General features: G+C 34.0%; 1 protein-coding gene across 1 annotated transcript in view; it reads right to left on the bottom strand.

The window, feature by feature from the left end:
- Window positions 1-10,322: 10,322 nt before the first annotated feature.
- LOC118746885 (contactin-associated protein-like 5) overlaps window positions 10,323-24,453 on the bottom strand; it is a 45,959-nt gene continuing 31,828 nt past the window's right edge. Inside the window, exons 8-10 of the mRNA XM_036480855.1 lie at window positions 22,072-22,937; window positions 12,100-12,314; window positions 10,323-10,743 (exon numbers count right to left, since the gene is read on the bottom strand). Of these exons, the coding sequence (XP_036336748.1) occupies window positions 10,340-10,743; window positions 12,100-12,314; window positions 22,072-22,937 (1,485 nt within the window). The 3' untranslated portion in view covers window positions 10,323-10,339. The remainder of the gene's footprint in view (window positions 10,744-12,099; window positions 12,315-22,071; window positions 22,938-24,453) is intronic.

Genomic DNA, 24,453 nt, shown 5'->3' with positions numbered 1-24,453 from the left:
AGATTAAGCCTGTGTCTATATCACTTTTTCTATAATTACCTTTATTTTAACCTTTCTTCCTCTATCTTCATCTTTACTTTGATCGGTATCCTCATCCTCATATTTTTCTTTATATTTACCTTTGTTTTTACTTTTATGTTTATCATATTCTTCATCTACATATTCCCCTTAATTTTTTCCATTTCATATTGCGCCATCAGTTATTCAAAAGCGGAAGTACCTACACACACATACTCTCTGTCTCCTTCGCTCACTTCCAACGCATGCACATGTTTGCAAATTGATGACGAAGTGCTTTTGTATGGAAAATAATTTATGCCCATATATTTGAATAACATAAACCTACTTAGAAGATATCAACCAATACTTCCCATATACCAAACGAAAAGAAAAATCTTGAACTTTTGACTAAAGAAAACCAAAACAAAACCATTCGAGTGGTTTTCGAGCATTTTGGTAATAATAAAAATTTGCTAATTTTTTCAACAATTTTTTGGATTAACGTGCTCAAGGCATGTTGAATTTATATAACATTGCCATCAGTGCAAATTTACAAATACCGGGATTATTTGCCGAGAATCCCGTAATTTTGGGACCTAAAAAAGGCCGGGATCACGGGATTAATATTTTTAGCACACGCACATGCACAGGTATATAGAGTTGCGCGCGCTATGGCAAGTGACACAACAGCAATCAAGTGAAAACATAAAAGGAACTCTGATAAGTAAAGCACACAATGGTGGCCGTCAATGGACTCGTCAAGGAAGTGCGCACGTACGTATATAGTATATATGTATATGGATAAAAGTGTGGCAACTCTAGCAGACACACACATACATACATATGCGCGGAAAGTGGTTTGCATATATATGTACATGCATACATACCCATGGGAGAGAGAGCGGAAGTGTGACTGAAAAGTGCGAAGCAATTAAAAATTTATTTAATGCCATCACAAGCAATTAAGCACTTTCATGCTGTGACAGCTATTGGCATGGCGCTAACGACAATGACGTTGTCGTCAGCGACAGCAACCGCTACAGCCATAGCAAACGCACCAACAAAACTTTTAGTACGCTGCAATGCGGACGCCTTGGTAATAATGTTGATGGCTGCAATGCAGCAAGTTTTTTTTAGTTTCAATGCTGTCGCAACACCCAATCGCTGGCGATGCACACACATACGCACATGACTACAGAGACATTTCCTTTCAACTTCCGTATGCAAACTGTATAATGGCGGAAGCATTTCCAAACACACACACACACACACACACATGGGCATATTTTATTTTTAAGCGCCACATGGCATTGCCAAAAAATGAATGCATTTTGTTGTTTTGCTATTTTGTTTTTGCACGGCCCAGCAACATGTGGCGCAAGGCTGGCGTGCTTTTCATTAAATTCTGTTGTCCTTTTTCCGCGTTGCTGTCAATTCGAATGGATCCTCCTCACTAAAGCACCCATTTTCGCGGACATTAAGTGCGCTTGTTAATACATTCAAATTGCTGCAATAGCCGGCATTGTGGTGCGTTGCAATGGTTTTGAAAAATATATATATATATGTCAGATGTATTACGTTCGCCGTTTGCCACAAGTGCGAAAAATGGCAACGGTAAACCCTTGTAATCGTTACATTCATTAGCATCTTTGTTTTTTGTATTGTTGGTTTTCCGGCATGGCGTGAACTATGCGTTAGGTGTTCCACTTTTCGGTTGTTGTAAAACTTTTGTGTGAATACATCGATTAAGTTGTCGAGGCTAACACCGAAAATTAGACAATTACGAGTGTAATATCGCACAAAGCTTTTGGGTGAAAGCGCAAAATAATTATTTTGGTTTTAACCCTTCTGCAATGTTTGGATCAAAATGACCAAATTTTCATGAAAAATTCCTTAATTACAGAGTTAGGCAATTTTAAACAAGCTGCGACGATGTCTATTCGTTAAAAGCATAAACAGCTATGGTTTGGCAAAAAATATTTTATTTTGTTTTTTAGAGGGCAACATAGTTTTTCCATACACCAACCTTAAACCGGTAAGAATACAATATTTGCCGATAAAGTGTCTGCAAGTGATAAATAAAATCTAACCAGAATTCATATGGCAATATCGTTTTTTTCCTTAAATTGCCTAGTTTCTATTATTGGGTCAAATTGACCCAAAACATTATAGTAAGGTTTAAATTCCAAACACTACATTTTGACACAAATTATTATTTGGTATTTAAGGGTAACTTTGAACCGGTAAGCATACAGAACTTGCCGAAAAAGTATTTGCTTATGATAAATAAAATATTAGCTGAATTCAATACTTTTTTTCTTAAAATTGTCTAATTTGTACTATTTCAAACGCCGCGGAAGGGTTAAAATTTCATGGAAGTGAAAATACTTTGGATTGGCTTAGAGATGCCGGTTTTGTTGTAGCTATGTAAACGGGGAATAGAAACACAACTATTGCAAATCGAGGAGCCTTCTGTTATTAAACCATCATGCATCTATGGTAATGACCAATTGAAGCCCTAAGCCGTGGCCACACAATGAGTGACTTGTGATCGGAAATTCTGAGCGGTTGAGCGGCGCCACTCAGGAGTAAAAAGTCGCTCAAAACCTTCTTCTGAACAGACTTGCCCTTTTTATGATAATCAGTAGTTTACAAAAAATTAAACTTTTGGCCTTTTTTTTACCGCTTTGTTATCACTTGATTTGTAGCGGATAACTAGCCAGACCTTATGAGATGGGCTTAGTATTGCTTAAACAATCTAGGCTTGAGCTAGAGGAGCTTCTTCAAGCACCAAATAAAACACATTCACAGTGCTTTGCAAGCATGCTGCCGGTCTGACGTACAGGTGGAGTATCAGCGACTCCCGTAGGTAACGGTAACTGGTATTGGCATCGGTGAACGACTAGTAGGTATATAGTAGGTCTTTGTTAAAACACATAGACCTCCGCAATGAGATCCAGATATCAGGCTGCTGGAGCCCGAAGATGTTTAACTGGTTTGTGTGATTAGAAAATGAATTAGAATCCTTAGATATACAAAGGCGTTGTCTGGTGAATATTCGTTTTAGCGGTTGAAAAAGGAGCAGTGTAGAATTGCCTTCCACTTTGCAATACGTTCTTCTTTCATTTCTGCATGGAATGGCAAAAATTAAAGTCTTCAGGCTATCGTTACCAATAGAAGGGATTTCAGAAGAGCTTTTGTATGACGTATTTCAGAAAGCATTTTGGCGGAGTTCTTCTAAAGTTGCATCTTTAATTCATAGCTACGGGTGCCGGTTACTGACGAAATTCGACGGTTTTTCTAGTTTTTTAAGACCATTGGAGAGGTTTGCTAACTTAGCACGTCGTTTCACTTACAAGGTACAAAAAAATTTTCCGGAAAATCTTCTGCTATTAAATTTTTTTATATCTTTGAGTGTTCGTAGGGCTTGGAATTGACCTAATCCATTCCAGTTCGTCGATAAATTGATACATATTGATAATGAAATGAATTTCAAAAACACCAAAATACGATATCTTAACAAAATTCAATAACTTGAATAATTTCGTTAACTTTCGATAACTGTGCATTTTGAAAGCTCGATAAATTTCAATAACTCAAAACTGTATGTCTGTACCGATATATATCGATAAATCGATAAAGTTTGGACACCACTAGAAATTTCGATAACTCGGTAAATTTTGATAACACCAAGTTCTTTGAAAGCTATCGACAAATTCCGATAACTCGCTACACTCTGGTAACACGATAAAATTTAATAAGCAGCGATAACTCGATAAACTTATATAACCTTGAAATTTCGATAACTCGATATATTTTGAAAGCTTTTTCGATTCGATGAATCGACCAATTTCAGTACATCAATAAATATCGCAAACTCGATAAGTTTAAAGAACTCGATGCATTACGATAACTCGATAAATTTCGTTAACTCTATTAATAACGATAAAATTCAATTATGATCGATAACTTGATAAATTTCATTAACTTGGAAAATTTCGATAATCACATAAATTTTTATAGCTTGGTACGGACAGTTGACAGCTCAATGAACATTGATCCATTTGAATAATTCGATACGTTGGGATAAATTAATAAACATGGATGACTTTATTAATTCCGATAACTATCAAATTCGATGATTCGATAAATTTCAGTAACTTGATAACTTTCGATAACTAAATTTTTTATGACTGAATTTATTTTGATTTTTAGCGAAAAATTTCAATAAACTTGTTTACCCTTTCAGTTACCCTAATTCTTTTGTATTTCTCATCGTTTTCATTTTCGTCTTCATCTTCAATTTTGCCATCACCTTTTTGTCTTATTCGTTATCATTTATTTGTGCATCATCACATTTATCTTCATTAAAAAGTTTAATTTCAAATACGAAGTAAAACAAAATGCGAAAACCACTCAAATTGAACAGATTGCTACAACTACAATACACAATTACTGAAATTTTTAAACAACGATGTTGGCTGTAATTGAAACCATAAAAAACTCTCCACATCTACAGAAACATACTTTTCCAATGGTGCTCTTGGTTTTGAAATTGGTTTGGTAAAATTTTCCAACGATTGTCGGAATCTAACGAATTGGCAAGAGTCGGAGTGCTGTGACGAATTCGAATGGGAGACACTGTGTTATCCCCCGAAATAATCAGAAGGCAAACACAGTTCCAATACGGGGCCGAAAGGCTGAGAAAATTTGCTCAGTTGCAAGCCAATCTAGTCAAAGTATTACAAATCTTAAGAGGGGGACTTCTTATGCAGGCCTCGGGTTGTATAACCAACAAAACCCAAGTCATCGACATATGTATCCTTCTAAACGGGTTGAAAACAAAACCGGTTCATAATATCAAAGGTGTCAGGATAAAAGCCTATAAAAAATGTCGGTTGAAAGGGAAAAAACAATTAACACTTAAATAAACAATAGGATAAAAAAAACGTTTCTTTGAAACATCGATCTCTTTGGACATCCCAAGTTTATATTTATGCAATTCAAATGGGTAATGGGAGGAGTGATAACTAAAATCGTGACAAATACATGTTTTTGGTCGAAAATGCTAACACCTTTTTCTTAGACAATGCATTATCATCAGTTTTGCATAAAGCACAAGATTCCATTGCGAAATTGTATTTGAAATGAAAACTTAAAAAAGATAACAACTCGTGCTCATATACCCGTAGTTCTGTGTGTAACGTATACGCCCCGTAGCACTATACACAATCGCACACCTTAACTTAAAATTTATATTATTTAAAAGTAATTAAATATTGGCGTGGAATATTTTTTATTAGTATTTTTGATAAATATATATTTTAATTCTTCATGTATGTATATAACAATTTTAGAATGCATTTCGAGTAAGCCAAAGAAAATTGTAGAATAGGAATTTCTGTTTCGCAAATCTTCGTCATCTTAAAATCAATGGCAAGAAATACATTTTCACCATTTAATGCGATTTTTAACTAACTTAAACTTTTAAAATGAAAAAAAAAACGAAAAATATCAAAATTTACCAAATAGCATGCTGCATTTTTTTAAATTTGGCGGCACACTTTTGGCACGCCACAGATATGTTGTATAAGATGCCAACTTTCATTGCCTCTAACATGAATATTCCATTTGAAAACTTCCCAAAGTTATTAAAAAAAATGTTATAATTGGTAATTTTGGTTCTTTTTCGCCTAAGTAAACGCTTTAATACTAAAATTGTTCAAATACTTGTTTGTTTTTTTTTATAGTACTTGTCTGGAACTCCATTGATTGAAATAAATCGAAAAAAATTCTTTGGCGTTTTCTTCTGTCGAGAGTAGGGAGTGACAGTAAAACAAAAACATCCCGAAGTTTGCCCATATACACATGCTAAATAAATGGTTGAACGTGGAAACAAAGTTTCAATACTAAAAATTCCAAATAAAGGAACTTTTTGTACACATAATTAATAAAACAGCTTCAACCTGCACTTCAATTCTGAGCTTTGCTTGTCATTTGCGACAGCTGCCCAGGTATTTCTAAAATAAGATATACAGTATATTTTGCTTTGCTGCCTTTATGCTTAAGTGCACATTTAAGATACCTACCCCAAAATGCGCATCTGAGACATTATTTTTAACATTTATAAGGAAACTGCTCCGATAGATGCATTCAACATACCTGCACATTGGCGATAGCTGCCTTAAAAATTGTGCAACTAGTATCAATTATCAAAGAAAGTATTACGCTTACCTGCACTGGCCTACAATTACTTAATTTACAAGCTTTTATTTATTTTACTCATATCGCAGAACAACGGAAATGGCTATCAATTTTTCTAGTTATATAGATAATAAGATACCATTCGAAAAAAATTTCGCTTGCATTATTTTCTACGTGATAAGTGCTTCTCCATTATTTGGTTTCATAGGGATTCGGATACCTTCCTCATTGAAGTAGTAAAGAAAATTCGCTTAAGTGCCTTTTTCGCTTAGGTGCACAAGTTTTTCGTGCAAAGAAGGATGTGCAGCTAAGCAAAATATACTGTACTTACATATGTATGTTCATATACGCCCTAGGAATCGCAGCAGCTTTGTGTCTAAGAATCAGAACGACTGTCACATTATTTTTAAGGGATGCCCTCAATATTTTCGAATATTTTAAAAATTTTATCTCTGACCCTATCAACTCCAGTTCACTTCAGAATATTGTTTTCAATAAATCTCGCTGCTACGTATTTAAAGATACGCAGTTAAGCTTTTTCTCAATCTGTTTTAAAGCGCGCGCACATTTCGCAATACGATTGAAATGTTTTTGCAATTCCACTTGGCGCTTAAGTTCGCTGCAAGCCAATAAATTTCATTACTCTACACATTGATTGCTTGATTGGCTCACTTATTTACACGTTGTCGAACTAAAGCACGCGAAGTGAGTGCTAATAAAGAGCATGCGAATTAAGATCAAACATATATACATAGATACATACATATACGAATACACTATCGCTGTAAACGGGTGTTCGATAGGTTAACCCTGTAGGGATATGATATGCAAGTAAAAAAAATTATCAGTCTGCGGCAAATGATGGCAGCTCTTCAGTAATCATCTTTTAGTGTTTTAAACTCGAACGGGTTCAAAATGATATTCTAAGACTAGAATTAGTAGGTAATTCATTCACCTTACCTACTTATTAGAGCTGATGCCTTTTAGGGATACAAAAGATCTTTCTTATGAACACGCATTTCCCAGACTGACCGCGGACTCATATTGGTAGCCAGAATTCAGGCGTCATACCATTGAAGTATATTTCCCCAACAGTGGACAGAAGTAGAGCTTAATTTTTTTTCAAAAAAGGGCACAAGTATGGGACGAAACGGATCTAGAGAGACGGATCTGTCAAAATAGCTATTGCATTCCCATAGAAAGGAATTGCCGCTATTTGGAAAAAATATACCGAAAGGGACCTGAGGGATGAAATGGGTATACTCTGTTAATTTGTGGTCGCCGAAAAACGTATGAAACTATCGAATAAAAAACTATGTAAATATACAATGCAATTGTGGCCAGCTTTTTGTTCCAAACACACAAGCAACCAGCTAAGTCGAAGCACTAAATTGGGCACAAAAATAGGTTATAACCCGAGTTAAAGTATAGGATATTTTTTGAAGAGAGTTGCCACCTTTAAAAAACAATTATAATCAATTATTTAATAAGTCCAATAAAATATTACTACGATGTGGGAGTCAAACGAAAGGGGTGCCAAAACGATTTCATTCGAAAATATTTTTAAGGGGTCTGCCACCCGTTAAAAATTTAAGATCGATTAATAAATAACTTAATAAGATATCACAACAATGTAGGTGGCTGACGAAAGTGGCTCAAACACGATATATTTCAAAAATATTATTTTAGAGGGTAGCCACCTGTTCAAAAAGTTAAAATTTTTTTAATTGATAAGCTAAGCGAAAGAATTGAATATAGGTATCAAACGAGAGTGGATTTAATGAAGCTGTACCTATTTCCAAATAATCTTTGACGAGGGTTGCCACCAGCTTAGGAAAATCAATTTAATTGACAAGTTAAATTAAATCGCATTAAAAAATATTGTAAATACGAATGTTTGTGAGATGGCTTACAAAGATAACTTTGGTTTTGAATTGATATATAGCAACTTTTTTTTTGAGAGTGTTGCCACCTGCTTAAAAAGCAAGATTTTATTTCAAAGTCCAACAAAACTTCACAATGTGATTGAGAAACCATAAAAACTTAAAAACCTTATTAGAAAAATATTTTCAGGAGGATTGCCACCTATTTAAAAATATGAATAAAATTTTATAAAAAAAAGGAAGACTTTGTTATTACAATATGGGTGGCTAATGAATGAGGTTTAAGAAATTTTTATTTTGAAAATATTTTGAGAGGGGTTACCACCTGTTTAAAAGACCACTCCTATTTCATAAGTTCAATAAGGGACTACATGTCAATTGAAACAGTTAGTAGGATGTTTTTTTTTGGAAAATATGTTTAATTAGGGTTGTCACCTGTTTGAAAATCAATTTGAATGAAAACAATAAGTTAAATGAGACCTTCAAAGCGATGCCAGCTCAAATAAAATATATTTAAGAAGACTTTTGAAAATATTTTAAAAGGTGTTTAAAGGTGTAATTTAATTTAATCAATTATTTCAGTGAAATATTACAATATGGACGTCATACAAAATATGTTCAAGCCCGTTTTATTTTAAAAGGGTTGCCATCCGCTTAAACTTGAAATTCAGTTTAATTAAATATTACAAAATGGATGTCAGACGATCGAAGAGTGTGTCACCTATTTAAAAAATAAAATTCAATTTAAGGGAACATTTCAAAAATGGAATATCTTTTGTCTTTACAGTACAGACTTTCCACCGTTCCCAAATTGCAATCTGTTTATTCTACTTAAGCTAAATGAAGTACAACAATGAGATATTGAAACAAAAAGTGTTGGTATAGGATTTTTTCTTTTCGGAAACACTTTTTAAAAGAATTGCCACCTATACAAACAATTTAAAAAATTCAGTGTAAATACTACCTACGAAATGTAAGTTTTTTTGACTGAAATGAACTCGAGGCAATACGAAACTTTTAAAAATAAAGTATATTATTTTCGGTGATATTACTCATTTTCTTTTTTGTTAAATTTGAAATCATAACGCTAACTCGAACTCATAAACTATGTCATACACCGTTTGAGAAGTACAGACATATGTAAACATACTCGTAAGTATGCGCTGAGTACGCAAAGCTACTTTAATTGCATACTTCCTGGCGCACTTTTTTATATTCTGTCAGAAATGCAACGACTCTATAATTTCCAATAGGGTATGTATGTATGTAAATCACAAGCTAGTAAAACTTCAGTTTGCAGAGGATTATGCGTGAATGCATTATATACATATGTATGTATGTATGTATGTATGTATTTGCAGTGCCTGTTTGTGAGCAGCAGCAGCAGGTAAACTTCCACAGCCATAGGAAATAAGTGCTATTAATAAAAATTAAAGCAGCGAAAAGTCGAAGCGATTAATTGTAAAAAGATTGCAAAAGTGCGCGCTGTTAATTAAGGTGCCGTTAAAGTGATTGATTTTCCTGATTTCACTAACACTTGAGGGAAATGTGAAAAAAACGATCTACAGTTGGCAAAGCAAGGCAAACGAAGAAATTGTATAATTGCACATACATACATATGTATGTACATGCAATTATCGCTGTTGAGTTACGCATCTTTTGGTCAATGCATCTGAATAAGTGCGAGTACTCATATATATGTATATATGTATGTAGGTATGAGTGTGCATGCCACGCTGGCGTAAATAAGCGCTGACTGAATGAGCACACAGTTAATGGTATATATTAAAAGTTCAATTAAAACGATAAATCCAAATTGGCATGCTGTGCTCATCGTCAACGTCAACGTCGTCAACTTGGCAATACAAGAGGGCTCATTTGTGGTCGTGCAAATAAATATGTTCATACGTATATATTGCCGGACAAACATTTACAAATAGGGCTGGTGAACTTTCATCTTCTTTTCCTGTTTCACTTCACATTTCTTCGACAATAATAATTAAATAAATAAAAAATTGTCGTAATAAATCAAGGGCAACATACATATTTAATACGCGTAGTTACCAAATATGGAATTTCAGCGAGGGAAATATGTGGAAGTAAAAATTTCGCCTACAATTTTCATATTGAGACGCATACAAAGCTTCCTTCCGCTGACTGATTTATTCAATGACTTTTTCTTTTATGTGTAAACATTTACTTAAATTTTATTTCTTTGGTTGTGTTTTTTTTTTTTTTTTGATATTCTCTACTTACGCCGTTGCTCCGCCAATGTACATGCTGCCCTCGAATGGTCCGAATTCCTCCTCGGGCAAGAGATCAACCATTTGATAGTCTGTATTTATCATGAAACGTACGTGATACTCATTGTAGTCAATCCAAATTTTATGCCATTCGCCGCCATTCAACTTGCGATGCGAGTTAATTACCAATTCTCGTGTAGTGCCAGTGCTGAGGGTAAAGTTGAATGTCAACTGATAGTCGCCGGTAAGTGCGACCATGAACGATGGATGATTCGGGCGGATGGGCGGTTGGAAGAGTAGAATGGCCTTTTCGCCGGTGGTGCGGAAGGAGAAGGCAATATCACCTTTGCGCCAGCCCGGCACTTCGATGTACGATTGTGATGTAGTGAAGGTGACGACATACTTTTGTGTGTCTGTGTGCAGGAAATGATGAAAAGAAATTCGAAATTATTGTATGCATGCGAGTGATGTATGTTTGTACGTATGTAGACAAAATTTATATTAAGGCCATAAAAGAAGAGGGCAAAGGATGCTAAGCAGTAAATAAATTATGCAAAAAAATGTGCTAAACATTTATGTGAAAAAAATAAAATAACTGCAGTTATTTTGGAAATTTCTTTAAACTTAATAAATAAAAGCTGGCGCTTTAAAATAACTAACACACTATCACATATAACCACATTACATACATACATATATGCGTATTAGGGTGGTCCTTAAAAAATATTAACATTTAAATTTTGTTTGGAGCATCCCTTAATTTAGTTCTATGTACAAAAATAAATATGTATATGCATACAAATTTTAAAATAAAAAAAATTTATTGGGCTACCAGAGTTTGAGAAAATTAAATTTTTTCAAATTGCGAAAATTCGATGGATTATAGCTGTCAAAGCAGATACCCAGAGAAATCGTGGTGGAGTTTTATAAAAATCATCAAAATTTTCGTAATAGTTATAAAAGTCTATTGATAATAATTATGAGAGACAAAACTTTTTAAAGTCATCGATAACTATTATTTTTAGACTTATATTATAAAAGTATTTTCACTACACTGTGCGACAGCCCAAAACCATTCCAAACCTTATTGTTAACATTTTCTGAAAGTAAGAGTTAACTCGAATTTTTATTTTATGGCCCACTAATATTTTCATGACCCTGTCTAAGTAGTTTTAAAAAAAGTTGAAAAAATGGTTAAAATAAATGTCTTAGTGAAATTAAAGGTTAGGAAATATATAGTAAAATTTCATGAGAAATATTTTCGTACAACATTTTAACCCATTAGCTCCCACCTGAGAATGCCGTTTTGACCCTTACTTCAAGAAATCCCGTAAAAAGCAAATTTGGAAGTTCGTTAGAGGATTGATATATTATAGAAAATTCTTCTTCGGAAAATTTTACAAGGGGTCTTCTCAGGCAAAAACCTGATACCACCATGGTAAAAGTCTATGTAAAATTAAAACAAAAAAATGAAGTGAAAAGGCTTTTATAATAAATTTTTATGTCCCAAAATAACATTAGTTAGTAGCTGACTCGAAAAATGTTTATCTTTGATTAAATTTTAATATATTTTTTTTTAAATAGTTATCTCTCAGGGTCAAAATCAAAATTTTTTCGAATTTTTGCGATTTTTAAAAAATATGATTTGTTTTTAAACACTGATAGTGACCCCTAAAGATTTATTTAAAATTTTCGTGAATGTATTCATTTTATATCACCCTAATGCGCATGCTCGTTATCGTTAATTATCCTTAACAAAATTCACTCACTCGTTTCGACACACTCCAATGGTCCGAGCGTTATGCGTCCCTGTGAATCTTCTTCCAAATCCTTTTGTTGTAGAAAATACATATTCGTTATGCCCAGACTGTGCGGTTCATTGTAGTAGCCTTCATCCGAATACCATTTGTTTTCTTTCACATCACAGTTGCATGATTGATTTGGGTCCACACATGTTTTGTTGATGGAGCAAGGACACGCGCCACTGCCATCCAGCCAAACGATACAATGAATGCGTAAATGGAAATAGGAAAATAACAAATGGTAGAATAAGTAAAACACATTAAATAGAAACAAAGCTCAAAATATGTTTAAGCAATAAATTTGGCCTGAAAAGGGAATCCGCAACAATTGTGCTCTAAATACATTGAAATAAGGGCATAGACAATAAATCATCTTTCTTGTTAGTTTAATTTTTGTAGACATAAATTAAAAAAAGTTTCGTTTTATTGGCATACAAAAAAGTGTTGGAAATAAAAATGCGACATAACGAAAATAATAAAAAGTAAGTTGTAAGTACCCTGGAAGTTAGCAATCGTTCACTATCGCTATTGTGACACAGTAACAGAAATTTCGTGAGACCTCTTTTAGCATACAATGCGGTCGCCAGAAGAAGCCAAAAACATTTGGGGAAACAGCGCCAGAAGCTACGTACGTTAACTCTCTGGTCTTGTTATGAATTTCCGTTCAACACCACTAATACCAATCGGGACAGCCTCAGGTACACGTTTGAGCTTTACAGTGAAAGATTTTCTTCAGTCATAGTCAGGCGACACTCACATCCTTCGAGGTAAAATCCTCAGTAGTTGTGTGAGAATAATGCTTTCCAATCGGTAGGAATACCAGGGCACATGGCAGTCAAAGGAAATGTGGAAGCCGATCAGTTAATTAGAATGGCTGCTGCATCGACACCGATAGGACCTGATCACTTCTTTTCAGTAGGTCCCAACACGATAAAGGAAGCGTTCAGAAAGAAAAATACCAAACTAAGGGCACTGCATTGGCGTAACAACACATGTCTTTGCCAAGCTAAAAGCTGAAAGTTACAGGCTACTCATAGGCCTCTCTAAGGCGAAAACAAAACTCATTACAGACATTTTGACGAGCTATTGTAGGCTGAAGCTCGGAAGCATACCTACGTGTTCATCTCGGCGGGATTAGAACATTGAAAGGTTGCCACCTGTTATAAAAACAACATCCCATTAAGTTTAATACATTACTAAAATATGGATATGAATCGAAATGGTTTTGAAAATGCCAAATTAAAAAAAAAACATGTGGGTGGGTTGCCACCTCTTAAAAAAATGCACCTTTAATTGAGATAATTAACTAGATGAAATATGAATAGCGGTACAGGTGTCGAACCATGGAGCTTTAAAAAGGTTGTCGCTTGAAAATATTTTTAAGAGGGTTGCCACCTGTTTAGAAACATGAGTTAATGATATTTAATAAGTTTAATGAATTATAACAGTACGAGTGTCAACCATAATCGTTTTGAAGAGGCTTCATTACCAAACTACATGAAGGAGGGTAGCCACCTCTTTAAAAAGTAAAATTCAACTTGAACTAAGAAAATTAGGTGATTGAAATACAGAATCAGAAAATCTTCCTTAAAAACGTTGTATGAAATATACACTTTTTTATGCCTTATTGAGACGAAAACGAACAGCAAAGCAAAACAAAATAAGCGGAAGATGCCAGATTATTCATTATTTTTTATTTTTATTTAAAATTAATTTGAAAGACATGTGAATTTTTCTTATTGATAGATTTCGGAACCCACGGGACCCGTGGCAAAATACTGAAAAACGTCGGGATGGGCGGGTTCGGGACTTTAAAAATTAGTTTCGGGATGGGCGGGATCGGCATTGAGTATTTAGTTATTTAATATTGAGCATTTAGTATTTAGTATTTGGAAATGGTTGCCATCTGTTCGAAAATTATTTGATAAGTTAAATGAATTATTGCAATATACATAGATATAAACTGAAATGGTTTTAAAAAGTCTTAATTTCTAAACTACATATTATATCGTTGCTACCTGTTTTAAAAGTAAAATTCAACTTTAATTAAGGGAACTACGTTATTAAAATACATACATACATATGTATCACAATATGGGTGTCAGACGAAAGAAGTTTAAAAAGGTTATAGTGTTCAACTACTTTGAAGAGGGTTGCCACCTGTATAAAGAGATTAATTCAAATTAGTTGATAAGTTTAATTAATTAATACAATATAGGTAACAATAGAGATGATTTTGAAAAGGCTTGATTTCTAAACCAAACGTAAGAGGGTTGCCATCTATTTTGAAATTTTAATTTAAATTGAATTAAGGGAATAAGTTAATTAAAATATGTATGTATGACACCAATTATCAAACAACAGAGATTCAAGAAGGATTATGTGAGAAAATATTTTATTTCAAAGTAATACTTTCAAACGAAAAATTTGAAATTCACTTATTTTTGGTCGAACTTAAAGCAAGGATCACGCGATTTACATTTGTACAGATTTGTACATATTGTCCGTTACAGAGTGAGGTTTTTTGGATATTTTTTTATTGAACTGAACTCAGTCTCGACAAAAATATCCAGAAAACACCGTTCTGTGACTGCCAAAATGAATAAATCTGTACAAATCGTGGAATCGTTGTTTAGGTACATTGCCGGGAAAAGTATTGGCACAGCGAATTTTGCACAATATGTGCACCAATATCTATTTATTATTTTTCCGCAAAATTTTTATAAAAATATGGTTCATTCTACAACAAAAAACATAAAAATATAATTTTTAAACTTTGTGCAAAACTCGCGAAAATTCAATAAATTTTCATGCAAATTTTCAACTTTTTAATCAGATTTTTTCGAATTTTCTTGAGTACGCAGTTTTGTAGCTCATTAAATTCACGAGTTTTGCACTTTTTGCCGGCAGTGTATGTTAAGTTTTATTGAAATAAATTACACAGCTAAGCGGGTGAGGGCGCACCAGTGCAAGTATATAAGTAAGTAAGTACATTAAAAATAGTATCTTGCTATAGTTAGACTAAGCTGTATGAAGCCATGTGTAAAAAGTATCTAAACATTTGTGTTTATAACTAAATAACACGAACATTACGAATTTTCATTGCTAATCTAGTAATTTCCTTATGCAATTTTACAATGTCTGTCAAGTGTCATGTTGTTATTACTGCTATTACTCCTTTACTAAAATCATACATACATATGCACATATGTACCTATTCTCGACACTTTCTACGTAACTCGTCGTTGTTATTGTTATAACAATACTTGCCATTATGCAATATGAGCTGTATGTTTATTACCAGTGCTGATGCTGTTACTGCTTGTCGAGTGAGAGTACACAAATCATTTGTAGTTGGTAACATTGCTGACAGAAATTACTCGTTCTCGTATTCATACAGTGCGGCATGAGATGACCAATAGAGACAAACAAGTAGCACTCTTAGTTACGTGAATGTCAAAGTGTTGGCACTACTTGTGGCATTCATTCTGCTTGCTGAGTTTAGTTACTGTTACGCACATCACACATACGCACATACATATGTACAAACTTAAAACAAATGCAATGTACATACTATAAACGAATGCACTCGAGTATCGTATGCAAGCAAAGCCAAGTCAAACTGTCGCTCAGTGCCTTGCAATTTCCTTCCCGGGCATTTCAGCTTGAGTGACACAAGACGCAAATTGGAGCGCAGTCAGTTTATATTAATAATCAAGTGTTAGTGCTTAAGGTCTGTTTTGTCTATATAGTCTGTGTAGCTGGCTGTCTGTATGTCTGTTTGTCTGTCTGTCTGCCAGCCAGCCTTAGTAGATGTTTGTTTTCCTACGAATGTCAAGTCAACATTAAATTACGATTTATGTTGGATTTGAAATGTTGTGGCAGCAAAGTTTAGCATTTGTCAATACTGTTAGACTGCTCGTACGACTACGAACGTAATATGTAAATTGAAATGTGGGTTAACTGCTGGCCATTTGTTTTCATATGTTTGCGATAATTTAAGTTATACATATGTATCTAAGATGAGATATTTAAGTCTACAGTTGATTTACATAATATCAGAACCAGCGAAGGAACTAAATAGAAATTTGCAGTTGAGGTGAAATGTGTGTGTTACTGAATTTTAGCGACATTTGTTTCGATTGTTTTGTGCGATTGTATTTAAAATTTTCGTACAACAAATTGAGATTGAATTCAGTATTTTGACTAGTAGTCTGCAAAATGGTGTACTGGAAACAATGACAAAACTACTGCAATGTCCTTTCAAGCGAAGTAGCTGATGCTCTGTTCAAAGTGGTTTTTTGACTTTAATTGGAGAGCCGAATTGGACTTGATTTGCGGTAATTAAAGATAGCAGATTTATTATTCAGCTTATTGCCCTGATAACCAGTCTTTCATAGCCTTCGTGTGATGCGCTATACATATGTATATAATTTGATCACTTCTTCTGGCAAAAATTCATTTTTCATACTGTCAAATAATACACTTTTTTTGTCTTTGGTATTTGATAAAGAAAGCTACAAATCAATTAACGGTGTCTTTTCGTTTTGTAAGCAACGACCGACAACTGCTTAGCACAGTGCAGTTCTAGCAAATTTTTTTTTTAGTTTCACTTTTATTTCAACATACTTTCATTAAAAGAAAAATACTGATAAAAATAAAATCTTTCACACAAACAACAAAAAATATAATCGATAATCGCATGAGGCTATTGCCTGAAAATTTTCAAATGCGCTTAGTGGCATTGTGCTACTATGATAGCACGGCCGAGTAATCATAGTCAACTTATGTACAGTAGTCGAACAAATTATAGCCGCACCAAATTTTCACAAGTATTAAAACATTATTTTTGCTGTTATTTAATTTTGGCTAGTTTTTTTTTATAGTTCATTCTTTAAAAACATCCGTATAAATACAAATTTAAAGGCAGTGTCACACGATTGGGTATTTGCCAAAATTTGGTGCAAATCGTATCCGAATTGTGTGAACACCCAAAATATTTTTCTTTATCCCAATCACGAAAATTAGTTTGTTTAAATTTTTTAATAGAACATCGCTGTATTGTGAAACTGTCTTAAAATTTTATGCAATTTAAAAAAAAAATCTAGAAATTAAATTAAAATTAAAATTAATTAAATTAATTAAAATTTCAAGTTTTTTAATTAAATTCTGAGTATGCAGCTTTGTAGCCCATTGAATTCTAGTAGAATAAAGTACGAGTTTCAAATGGCTAAAAATTTCGATTGATTTTTTTAAAAAGTTTGAAATTTGTACGAAAGTTTGTTGAATTTTTTTAATATTGCACAAATTTGGAAACTTGGAAAACGAGATGTTTCACACTGCCCAGGCTGCGGTATCTGGTATCGCCGCTTCCAGTTGACCTTTGTGCGGTTTCAAAAACTGACGCAAGATGCCTGATGAGACTCATCAGTGACACGAAATGATTAAGCAGGGGGGGATAATTGAAAGGTGTCAGAGTGTGGTAACATAATGGGCCTTCTATGAATGGCCTAAGTGTGTTGCTCCAGGCGTCAGCCAATCCTACTTACCTATATACTAAGGAGAGACGCTTTTAGAATGACTTTTTTATGTTGATAAGTCCGAACGTTGAGCCTAAATGTTACCGATAGCTCTAGCGTCTGTAACTACTCGGCTACGGCTGCTTCCAAAAAGTCACCTTGACATAAAAAAGAGATACGAATCAAGTATTCCTCCTAAAGCAGTCTTGCTCTGCTCTGGGTTACTATTTTCAAAGTCAATACAAAGTTACACTTTTTTTTAAATAAGCTTTTTCTATTTCTATCTCGCCAAAGATCATACGGAAAACTCCTTCCTTTTTACTGTCAGGGCCTGATGAAAGTGTCAAACGACACATACCAAATATCAACCTGGCAGGTACCGATGATAAAACCTCATCACGAATGGATTGCTACGAATATCGAGCGACTACCGAAGCTCCCTAATCTTACCGGGTACAATGAAACTCTCTCCGTACAGTTAAATCGCTTTCTCTGTCAGTTATCGATACCAAAAAGGAAAACCTTTAGCCTCAAAATCCCAGAAATGGAAGTTCGGAGCTCCTCACCAAAACATCTCAGATCATGACACCAACGAACCCAGGTGTAAATCCAGGTAGAAAGCTCAACGCCTAGTTCCTCTGATAGAAGTGTAGCAAATCAGGACGCCAGAGGCGCACCCAGGGTGTTTATACTTCTAAATATATATTATCAGCAAATACAGAAAATTTGCTTCAGATAATACGCTCTTTAAAATACATTTATGCAAGTTTTACGTACAGTATGTAATAAATAAATAAAATTTTTAAAGTTTCATAAATTGCATTTTATTTACATAAAATTTACAAAGAACTCAAACATAACTTTGGACCGCGTGAACCGATTCTAATTCTTCTTTTTTTACCAGATAGATGGTAAATTAAGGGTCCTCCCATAATTTGGTTTGGATCCGATCATTAAATCATGAAAAAATTAACGGTACTCCTAAATTTGTATATGAGAATTAAAGTCGGTTTTGCTTTTTTCTTAAAAATTACTTGTTTAATAAATAGTTCTACAAACACACGATGCACTTAACTTTCAAAAGTAATACAAAAGTATACTAAAGAATTTTAATATAAATAAATTAAATAATTCCATGAAATTTTTACGATTTTATATTCATTTTCGTCGATTTCTGGTTTCTAATTTTTTTAATACTTCGAATCATAATAAAAACATAGCAAGGTAGAACCGTTCTCTCAATTTGTCGGCCATGATTTTTTTTTGAAGTTTGCCAACATTTTAAAATCATATAAAAGTGAAAATACATGGTGGAATAATAACCAGGTGTTGTCAGTAGCGACGTGTTTGTTGTAATTTTGACAAGATTGGCATGCTTATTTTCAGTGCTGCCGATCTTAATTTTTATACTACTATTCGTTGGGAAATAGTATCTAAAATATTCCATTTTAGTAATTCGTTTTATCGCAATTTTTAAAGAACTTGGTGTTTTCAGAACGATATTAATATTTAAAATTGATGAATTTGTATAATTTTTGTCCTCAAAATGTAAAAAAATAAATGATATCGTGGTTATCATTGGATAAAGATGTACACAACTAGTTATTTTTAGCAAAAAAACCGACTTCAACTCCCATATAAAAAAAAAATATATATATATATATATCTCATGATCCGCTGATCGGATCTTAACGAGATTAGTATGGGACCACCTCTGAGACACTACCTTTCCGATGCAAAAAGAATTATCGAAATCGGTCCAAAGTTATGCGGTAACATACATAAAAAAAAAAATAAAAAAAAAAAAAAAATAAATAAAAATATTCCGACGAACTGATAACCTCCTCCTTTTTTGGAAGTCGGTTAAAAATCGTAAGGAAAGGCGATTTTTTATATTAAATAACTTTTGTTGCATTGTCATAATATTGAGCTGATACACTCAAATAGAGTCGCTGCATGGTTAAACTAGGAATTCGCTTATATTATCGATGTTTATGTGTTTTAATCAAGGAATGAAACCGATTCAAAATAACGTTCCGGTTTGGGTTTCGGTTTTGCCAAGTGTTTCGGTTTCGGTTTTGGTTTCGTTCTTCAAAATTTATTTCGGTTTTGGTTTCGGTTTCGTTCCGGTTTCGGGTTTTCACAAATTTTGTTGATATTATTTAAATCACAATGTCTTAAACGTTGAGGAAAGAAAATCGAAAATTACAGTTCACTGATAATATCAACACTAGGTTCTTTCCCTAACAATCCGGACCGGATTTGGAAATTAGAGAATAAGAGAAACATTTTCTTTCAAAAATGGCACAAAGTTCAGAAGTACGGAAACGCAAAAACCCACATTTCGTGCCCACAAGTCGAGAAACAGCTGATTCACGTTGTTCTTGTTTTTGTCACTTATACCATGTTCTGACCGACATCGGAAACATGTTTTCGTTGTTAAAACTTTTTTTTCGATTATTTATCGAAGTGGAAGTCATATTTTATCATCTTTAATACGCCATTTCGGATTTATTGTTAATTGCCTGGCCAAAGCAAAATAAGAATGAAAGTTAAAGGTTGTAAATGAAAAGAAAATGAAGGAAAAATGTTTTGGTTGTCGGTCAGAACATGGTATTAAATGCAAACACTTGGAAATTGAATTTTGGTTTCACAAATTTGATTTTAAGCACATAGATTGAAAATACATCAACAGGCCATTCACTTTTCCTTAAAAGCACCAAGTAAATGCAGGCAACATGTAAACACAATACAGCTGATATGCACTTTGACACTTTATCCATTTTTACTCGGAGAAAATTTCGGGCTATTTCGGGCAGGAAGAAGAATACACTTACGATCGAATACGCTCGAATTTTCGCTCTCTATTACCCATTTTGTTGAGTACAGGCATGATTTCTGGGCTATTTTGGGCACACGCGGGATCTCGCATTGCGTACGGGAAAGAAACTACTTAAATATAATTAATCGATTATCGATTCACAACAACAAAGTCATCAGCAGATTTTTACGAAAAGTTACCTTGATATACTTATTTACTACTTAACAAGAATTTTAGCAAAATGTTGCTGATTTTGGTTAAATAAATCATTTATTTCAAAGAAATTTTTATTTATTATTTTTGTAAATTTCTGGAAACCGATTGAAACCTGTGATTGAAATGGTTTCGGTATCGTTCCTTTTCAGGTCAAGATAACGGTTACGGTTTCGGTTTCGGTTTTGAAAAACGAAACGGTTTTAAACGGTTACGGATTCGGTTTGGGTTTCGGTTTCATTCCTTGGTTTTAATCTATTTAAACATTAACAGTCTTATGGGAAACGACCTTTACTTTTTTAAAGATACAATATATGTCCAAGCTGTGTGGAGCTGCCGATACAAACATATATTCAGGCTTATATAAGCCTCAATTATACATTTTTCTACATTTAATTTGAAATAGTATGCACCAACGGATTAATAGTAGTAAATAATTAGTACCTTTTCTACTACTTTAAAACACGTGACCGGAATAGACCTGCCGAAAAAGTGAGGTTAAGTTACTGACAACACCTTGTTATTATTCCACCATGTGAAAATAAAAAATTGAAATTGTTCGAAATTGTTGTTGCTTGAGATTGAAACTGAAAATGTGTGTGTGAGTTTGTGAGTAAATTTAAAAATTAAATTGTTTGGAAACGTCAAGAATTTTAAAAGTGACTCTCAGCGGTTCTACCTTACTATATTTTTATCATGCTTCGAATAGCGAAAATTTAACTAAACTTGTATTTTTATCATGTAGCTCATTTTGGTGGAACGAATTCGAAGTTAGCAAATTAAATCTTCGAATACTTGTTAAGTACATATCAGTGGTAAACTTTTTTAGGCTGTAAAGTGTAAAAAGCAACAGTAAATGGGTATGCATTGCATATTTTTAGGACAATGTTTTCATTCGCAGTTAAACTTTAAAGAACTCTCAAGGAAAAAGAAAAAATCTTACAAAATGACGCACAAGAAATGCAAAAGAAATTTTCTTCTATAAAAATTTCTTAAATCATAATAAATTTAACCCCAAAACCCACCCCTTGTGTGCGCTACATGACAAATTTGGTATGTAAAAGTAAACAGAGTGTTTAATTTTGCACACACAAGGAGAGGAGACTGGTTAATTTTAAAGATTTTATGTATAAACTGTGAAATTGTGAACAATAAATGTTTAGAACTCAAAAAACAAAATTGAAATTTGTTCTACGCCACACATATAATAAGTAAAAGTAAGCATGCAGTGTTTAATTTAATAAACATGGTGTGTAAATTTGCATTTATTAAGAGAGGAAACTGGTTACCTATCTTAATATGCGCAAATTTAAACAACAATTTTTTAGAGTGTAGTACAAACTTTTGAGATCATTAAGCAAAACATAATACTAATAAGCCACTCACCGTTTTGCGTTGCCCAAAAAATCTACGGTTAAATTCTTTGCCGACGAAGTAAACCAAGTGGCCGAGTGCAGCTCCAGCTGTGCCTTGTAGCAATCGTACTTGATATATTGCGTACAGTACAAAGAATGTGAGATCAGCTCCTGCAGCATGTCTGGTGAAAATTCACGGTAACGTATATTGAAGCTGAAGTCATTGTCACGCGCAGAACGCACATCCACTTGACTGGGTAAATTATGTTCCACAATCGTTTTGGTAGCATTCTCCAAGCTCTGAAAATCACACTTTACATGCGCTGGCGGAAATACGCCATTGCCATCAATATCGATAAGATACACATCCGATTTGGTGTAGCCCAGCAGCGCCAGCTCTTCGCACGTCTTGCGATACTTGGTGAAGTGACAATTCTTGCCGATATATCCAGTCTGTTTGCAATCGCATGTGACACGATCGTCTTTCACGAAGCATTTACCGCCATGCTCGCAGGTGTTCGGCCGCTTGCAGGGATCTATATAATTACAGTTATCCAGCGCAACCTCGCCCACCACACGTTCCGTTTTCACGACATGCCGTGGCTCAATCAAATGCCCATTGATCTCGATGTCGCGTATACAGCCGACAAGACCAGAAGCGGCCGACTTGAGACTGCTGCCAATAATCAATTTATCGCCGATATTGAAAGTCAAACCGAACATTTGACTCTGCGTCAGATGATAGTCAACGGTGAATGTGATTTCGCCCGCTTTGTAGTCCAGTTCGACGGAATGCCAGGAGGTGGCTCTATTGATTTTGATGGCCGTTGAATGTGTGAGATTGCTGCCCAAATCGGGTACTAGATCAAAACTCAGCTTGTCCGAAGCGAGGCGTATCTGTGTAAGCGCAAACATAGTAAATTTTTGTAAAGAAGGCGTCAGTGTTGGAGCGTTGCGGTGACGGTGCATTGCGTGTTGTACCACAACGAGCGATTCGAACACAGTTGGTGGCCGTGATGGTGGTGGCGGTGGTTTGCGGTATTGTGTTTTTCAATTTTGTGTATTTCAATTTCCGCAACAGTAGTTGAGGGCGTGACGGGGTGGTCGGGTGTTGGCGGATATTTAGTTTGGCGTTTCCGTTGCCATTATCATCGTTTGGTAGCATTTCCGCGTGAACGGATGTTGAAAGTTTAGTTGTGCGTTGGCGCGTTGTAGTAGGTGGTGGTTTGGGAAAGATGGACAACATGAAATGGAAGTGGAAAATTATATTAGTTTTTTACTCTAAAACAAGATAACTCTTATTTATATTGTATAGCAGACATTTATATGTTTTACGCACATACATACATACATACTTATTTAAACTATGGTAAATATTTGCTTGCGGTCGACTTTTCATTATAAATTTTGGATATTTGGATTAGTTGTTGGTTTTAATTTAAATGCTTTGGTGAAAGTAGTTTGCAAAATGAAATAAGTTTAAACACTCCCACTCAGTGAAATTACGAAAAATTTATTATTTTAATAAGTAGAAACTTTTTTCAGTCCATTTTCAGATTACACATATTCCATCCGAAATCAAAAAGTGCCATAATTCAAAATATTTAAATTTTTGATTTTTGAGTCGTGACTATTTTTGATTAAGGGCGCGATATGTATATTGCAAAATACGAGTAAGTAGATGAGGTATTTCTTCTAAAGTGGCTTATCGGTATTGTGACATGTTTCAAAGGTATTGCTTTACTGAGGAAGCTGCAATAATTAGTTTTACAGCCCTACCGCAAATGGCTTAAGATCTGGATTCTCTTGCAACGCAGCTTTAAGCACACTCGACAAATTTTGAAAACTTTGACTTTGTACTAGGGTTACGATCAGGGTTGCCATTTTGGTAAATTGTTACCAAAATTGGTAGACAAAATTTGTGGTGCTAAAAAGTTAAATTTTTTTTCATTTTGATTTTTTTTATTGAAGTATTTTGTTTGAAAAACAATTAGAATTTAAATTTAGAGCCCGCTTTATTTTTCGTAGTTAATAAAAGGCGAAAGTATCGTGCTCCACTTAAAACTCATTTTATTTGAATCCTGAGGAGCTTTTGATTGCCTAAATATTTTTTTATGATTCTTTAAATAAAAGGAAAATATGAACTGGTATGTAATTACACGCTATGATTGTTGGCAAAAAAAAAATCAAAAATCAGCCTAATTTTTTATCAATGGAAATTGTTAAATGAAACAAAAAAGGGCAAAAGACCGACAAAAAAAATAATAAAAAAAAACAAACGGGAATTTTTTGCTGTACATTGTTGGTTATACTAAAATTCCATGGGCTATATAATTCCATACCTTAAATTTTTTTTAAAATTCAGAGTAAACAGCTCGAAATTTAGGCGAAAATTTTTTTAATTTTTCTGAGT

The sequence above is a fragment of the Rhagoletis pomonella genome, unplaced genomic scaffold, assembly GCF_013731165.1.
Source record: "Rhagoletis pomonella isolate Grant_MI unplaced genomic scaffold, Rhpom_1.0 Rhpom_scaffold_00011, whole genome shotgun sequence".
In the NCBI taxonomy this organism is placed as follows: domain Eukaryota; kingdom Metazoa; phylum Arthropoda; class Insecta; order Diptera; family Tephritidae; genus Rhagoletis; species Rhagoletis pomonella.
The sequence above is the reverse complement of the archived record's forward strand: the minus strand, read 5'-3'. Positions and strand labels throughout refer to the sequence as shown.